Source organism: Amblyomma mixtum, chromosome 5, assembly GCF_055824585.1.
Source record: "Amblyomma mixtum isolate Tamu chromosome 5, ASM5582458v1, whole genome shotgun sequence".
NCBI lineage: Eukaryota > Metazoa > Arthropoda > Arachnida > Ixodida > Ixodidae > Amblyomma > Amblyomma mixtum.
The window spans coordinates 9,414,081-9,420,080 of record NC_143016.1 but is presented as its reverse complement, the minus strand read 5'-3'; the positions used below and the strand labels follow the sequence as shown (position 1 = coordinate 9,420,080).

The following is a 6,000-nucleotide window of genomic DNA, read 5'->3' as shown; positions in this document are numbered from 1 at the left end:
CGCGGCCGCACCCTTTGATGAAAAGTTTACCTGCAGTTTTCTACAGTGCACCCAAAAACTCAAGAGTGTAATCAACAGAAGTGTTGAGACGCGGAGCCTTCAGACAACCTCAAGCTCGGTGCGCATTCCGCCAAAGCTGCAACACTGGCGCTGCGCTTCTGCGCTACATCGGAGCACGGACGTTCACTAAAAAGCACCGCTGGTCGGCAGTCTGGTAACTGTGGAGGAGGGCCTATTTCCCAAGAGTCAGTGCGCAAAAGGGCCCTCGGCAGCGGCGTCAGAGGAGAGAGCTTGCAGAGGCTGAGCGCGCTCTCTCCTAGTTTTTTTCTTCCTCCATGTTGTTGTTGTTGTTGTTGTGACTGAGAGAAGGATGAAGAGGAAATTGCACGGGCCTGCTACTGGCTCTAGCCAAGCCACCACCGCTGCCACGTGCAGATAGAGGAGAGTTAAAAGATAGAGGAAAGAGAAAAAGGAAAGAAAAGACGCGCGTCGCAGCAACAACTGCGTCCGCCGGAGCGGACGCTGCTCAAAAAGAAGCGGCCGAAGCCGCGCTCGCCGAAGCGAGAACAGATACTCCTCGTGGCCGAAGCCGTCTTGCTTTCTTCCTCCATGGCGTCATACGTTAGGACAAAACAGTGTTGCTAGAACCAATAGTTCTAGCAACACTAGGACACGAGAAGCTACGAATCACTGAGGCGCAGCAAATGCATGCGCAAATCTCCTTGACGTCGCCAGATGGCGCCACGTACCCGATAGCTATAGAGTCACTGACTCTAGATAGCTACGTGCGCTCCTGCAGCGCCGGGACCAATCAGCGTTTGCTCTCAGCGGTATGGGGGCTCCCGGTATTCCGCTAACGGTAACAGGGTACACGGTATGCTAAAGACGTCTATTTGCGAGAACTTCGTTGACGACTTCGAGAACGGGATCCATTGTAACGCTGGCAAAACGCCGGTGCAAATGTAAACGAAGCGACGGCCGCAATAGCCGATAGATGCCTTCAACGTGCGGCCGGCGGTAGCTTTCTTTTCGGCTGCTGCTGGGCCGCACTGCTGGCCGCCAGAAATCACGGAGTCTGCGTTACGTCATGTGAATGTCATGTTTAGTTCTGTGTCGTCATAGCAGAATCCCAAGTTTGAATCAGAGCGGCGGGAAAAACTATTTCAACTTAGAATCCAAATTTCTTAGAAATAAATGCATCTTTCGCTGCCGGCCAAGTGGCAACAAAGCCATGAAATGCCGAACTATCGGATTTTGCTATAAAAAAAATATCAATAGAGCTCTCCTCAGTGTCCCTTTAACCTTCAATGACATTTTATCCACATTCTTGACAAAATTATGTCCTACGAATTAACCTTCACTTGACCTTCAGTTCTCAGCCGATCCGCATGTGTGCACATGTGCCATTGGACGTATGCACTACTGCATTGACGTGAAGGTATTGGTAGTACAGACTCTGAAATCGTCGGCCGACATCAAACAGCGTATCCCCATGGAGCGGTAGCCCTAAATACAGCATTCTCCAGGTGGAGAAATAAAAGTGGGAGAGGGAGAAAGCGGCTGGCAGCTTGTTTTATACATCATTTTATAGACCTTTCCATCTCTGGGCTGTTGCAAATCGGTTACGCTGCCACTTCCACCGCGCTATCGCGGGGTGCAGACAACAGCCCAGCGAGCAATGCGGCGCAGACCAAGGAGCCCTTACTGGAAAGGGCTTTTTCTCACGGTGAGAAATCATTTTTAAAGGTTGTTGTTGCTCAGTTTGTCACAGACCAGATCGTTCTTAGGTTTTAGAAACATGTTAAAAGGGGTATAGAGACCTAACTTTTGGGTGTGTTTTCTTTTTTGTAACGATGCATAAGGCATTATGCATTACCACATGGCATTCTCCTATGACTGCTAAATAATTTATAATAGAATTTCTTTACTGTGCTGTTTCGGTTTCAAGGATCACAACAGCCACTGAGTAAGCCTTATATGAATTTACTCGGCTGCTTTTAACCTACGCCAACTCATCATTCCACTTGTGCGCAAGGTGTCCCTGCATGTCGAACTTCTGCTGCCAGTATTAACTTTCTTTCCTTTGGGGGGTTCCTGTACTGCAGCAGGAGCGCTCATGTTTTCCTTTCCGAGATGTGTGAAATCCGTTCGGAGCAATAGCATATGTTGAGTTTCTCCAATTAGCAGCTTTGCCCTGCCTTTCTGCTATGCCTGCAGATTCCTTGTGAACCTCGTGCTACTAGGAGAGCCGCATCTTGTTTACTAACCTCCTTTCTTATTGCAAAAGTCCCGAGGCACAGAGTCATTTATGCAATACACAGCTTCTTCGTTATCTTAGCTCTGTCCCCACTGCAGTTGTTTCTCAACATTGTTTGGAGCTTGGCTAATTGAAGAACATATGATTCATAACTGATAAAAGTAACAAAGATGAATACAGAAAGGACAAAACACTTCTAATTTCACTTCCCAAACAAGACCACATATAAAAATTGTTAAATGACAAATAAAGAAAAAATATCGAAATAGCACAGAATGCTATCCAGTCTTTTACTGCTGTTTGCAATGTCTTATGCTATTTCACACTTTTTTTTCCTTCAGCTGTGATTATGCTTTAAAATAATTACATGTGGTTCAGCTTAGAAGTGATATCAGTTGGAAGTAATACTGCATCCTGTTGTTTGTTTGTTTTTTGGCGCTCCTCTTTATGAACTACTTCTATCAGTTAAGAGTTGTAGCATCAGTGTTTGCAGGCGAGAAACATATGCAGACTGAACATGATCAACAACATAGATTTTCTGCTTGAAGAAATGTCACATATTTGTAGTCTTATAAAGAATTACTGCTTTTCAGATGTATTTGATGAAGCCTTTAGGTTTATCGAACTCATTATTAAATCTTTGTCCCCTGTAAAAGCATCTGAAACCCACCAGCTTCATCGATAGTAGATGTAGGCTTTAAAACAATACTAACCAAGACTGCAGGAGACAAGCTCATTTTCAGCATCAATGGCAGGGTTTTCTGACACAGCCAAACTAAGCTGCACCACATGCCGCCACCAACAGCACTTCCTTCTAATCCAGCAAGCAGACTCTTTACATAGAATTTTGACATGGTTCTGAGCCCAAGGTGAAGGCCTGAGCCCCAAGCAAACATGCCAGGGCCAACACATGAATGGCTACATAAGATGCTTACCACAAGTGCACCACGAGCAACAGTGCAAGCACATTCATGGAATTTCCCAAGTTCATTCAAGACTTCACCTCCTGAAGGAAGCCACAACCTACCCTTAATTGTTCTATCCAGGCCACCAACAGAGCTGCACCATGGTTTGACCCACACGCAATATCATTTGCTGCACACTTGAAACCCACAGCATAAAGTGGTACTGTTGGATGTTCAACAGCCTTCGCTATGCCAGGCTACCCAAAGTTATTTTTCCCAATGAGAAATACTCTGCTATTATCCGTAAAAAATTGACACTGTTGTGAACAAAAACAAAGATCTTGCAGCATATTTTCCAATGGAAATAGGTGACAGAAACTATTCCATGTCCGCAGCATTCCTTGTACCTTGAGTGAGTTCTTCATTTGATGTTCTGGAGAAGGGTGAGAGGCTTGGGATTTTATTAGCGTAAAGTCAGCTTCCACTAGGATTGTACAAGTCCAGTATTTGTATACGCTTTTCCATGCGAGGCTGCGACCGCAAAAGTTCTTGAGTTGCAGCACTTAACTCCTCAATAGCCACCTGTGCCTGTATTTTTGTCACACTATCAGATGTAGTTGCGTACAGATTCCTCAGCTCACGATAAATGTCTTTCACTTCATGGGGCATCACCTGCAAGGTAAAGTATATGGAAGATATAACCGTTGGTTGGGAAAGGCTTGCCATGCAACAAGCACACAGCTGTGACACTGAATTCCTTCAAGGAAAAATGCTATGAACAAGCTACGAGGCCTTTGCAGAATAAAACCGTGTTTGCCCAAATGTCATGCAACCACGGCTGTAACGTGAAGGTCGACTTAGCGGGCGCAGAACAAGAAAAAAAAAACAAGAAAAAGGTATGATGCCAATGTATAGCAAGGAACAAGGCCACAGTGAACTGTAAGCTGCATAGCAGTTTATTAACAAAAGCCCCCAAAAAATGATTTTGCTGTGGCTCAAATTATAGGAAGGCATGGCCACCTTTGCTACCATCGTTACCATACAAAGGTTTCACTCACCCCTTCTTTTTCCTTGAAAACTATACTGACTGTGTGCTTTAGATACCTTGTCAAGGAAACGAAACTTCTCCCAGTCTCTTAAACATGTGTCGAGTCATGACTACCCATCGTCAGTGACCGTTCTCGCCAATTTTATAAACAAGTCGTCTTATGCGCGGAGCTGTCAAAAAACTGCGTGGCAGGACGAGAGTTCCATATTGCTGAAAAATGTGTTAGATACCAGATACAGGTACAATGAAAAGTAGCGGCCGTGCCTTTTCATGTGCAGAGACATCGACAGGATGGCCAAGCTTTCTGTGCACACTAAGCGGATACTGCCATTAACATTAGACAGTGCACCGTCTCCAGTGACTGAGTGTCTTCAATGATTTGCCACATAACAGATGCAAACCAGTTAAAGAAACAACAACAGAGCAAGTATCAAGAGGCTACTAATTCACTGCACCATTTAAAAGAAAGAATCCATATTAGAAAATACATTTTGGTAGGTTTGCTGTTACTAAACATCACTCCTCAGGATATCCACCATGAAAGTTAAGCAGAGGAGTGCCACTTCATGCAAATGAGAGCTGAATATAATTTAGACTTCTACAAAGCAACAGCCACAAGCACGTTGGCACTCGCATAATCCACTTGTTGTTTAGTTTAGTGTAGTTTAGTTTCATGGGGCTTAACGTCCCAAAGCAACTCAGGCTATGAGGGATGCCACAGGGGAGGGCTCTGGAAATTTCGACCACCTGGGGTTCTTTAATGTGCCCTGACATTGCACAGTACACGGGCCTCTAGAATTTCATCTCCATCAAAATGCGACTGCCGCGGCCGGGATCAAACCAGCGTCCTTTGGGTCAGCAGCCGAGCCCCATAACCACTTGTAGCCACTTCCCATGTGGACACATGTCAAGAGGGACAGCAAGGTACAAGCTGACAGCTTTGTACTCCTGTGATGTCTTCACAACACTGTCTGGCTCCTTAACCGCAGAAAAACCGGTTTCATCTGCCAGTGGGTAGCTTTGCTTCAGCTAAGGCTGTAGAACACTGTCACTGCTGAGAAAGCAGCATTATGAAAAGTAATGCATTACAGGCACTCACTTTAAATATCTTTTGGCCCATGCCTTTAATAATACAGCCTAGAGCCAGCACAGCTGCATGGCAGACCAAGTCAGCGGGATCTCTGATCAGACCACGAAGACAGGCAAGGATCTAAGGGGTGGAAAAAAAGTAGCAGAATCAAAACAAAAGAAGCAAGTTAGCCACAGGGAGGAAAATGCATAATTAATAGCAGTCTTCACCTCCTGCGTGATCGGTACGAACGAATAACCCAGTTTTCCGCACAACTCTCCCAGATTAGACACAGCTGAGGACCGAATCACTGGATCTGAGTGCTTGGCAGCACACAAGAAGCTGTTCACCAGCAGGTTTCTGTACTTTGGAGCCATGTCACCTGCCCATTAGAGAGAAACAAAATGGAATATGTCAAGAAAGCCAACCACTCGTATATTTACAGCAGTAAGAGACTCTGTATTGAGCGCTATGGGATATCTGTCACTGCTTGACAAATAGAAATATTAAATATTAGACTAGATTCTGTAGCTGATGAGCAATATCTCTGGCAAATTACTTGCTTTAAATTAAAGCAGTATAGACATCCAAGTTTCAAGCTGTTTCTTTCCTTCTTTGCTGGTAATGGTGTGTAAAGCCTAAGGTACAACAGAACGGGAGAAGATATGTTAGTAGCCTTTGAATAATTTATTGCAGCACTGTTTCTTTTTTCCCCTAAAAA

General features: G+C 44.9%; 1 protein-coding gene across 2 annotated transcripts in view; it reads right to left on the bottom strand.

Moving 5' to 3' along the window:
- Positions 1-3,606: 3,606 nt before the first annotated feature.
- The window catches only part of Tango6 (transport and golgi organization 6), a 29,350-nt gene continuing 26,956 nt past the window's right edge, over positions 3,607-6,000 (bottom strand). The window contains exons 15-17 of one of the 2 annotated variants that reach the window (XM_089543317.1): positions 5,510-5,661; positions 5,310-5,420; positions 3,607-3,834 (exon numbers count right to left, since the gene is read on the bottom strand). In XM_089543317.1, coding sequence (XP_089399443.1) covers positions 3,637-3,834; positions 5,310-5,420; positions 5,510-5,661 — 461 coding nt within the window. In that variant the 3' untranslated portion in view covers positions 3,607-3,636. The remainder of the gene's footprint in view (positions 3,835-5,309; positions 5,421-5,509; positions 5,662-6,000) is intronic. The other variant, XR_016282901.1, reaches the window with a different exon arrangement.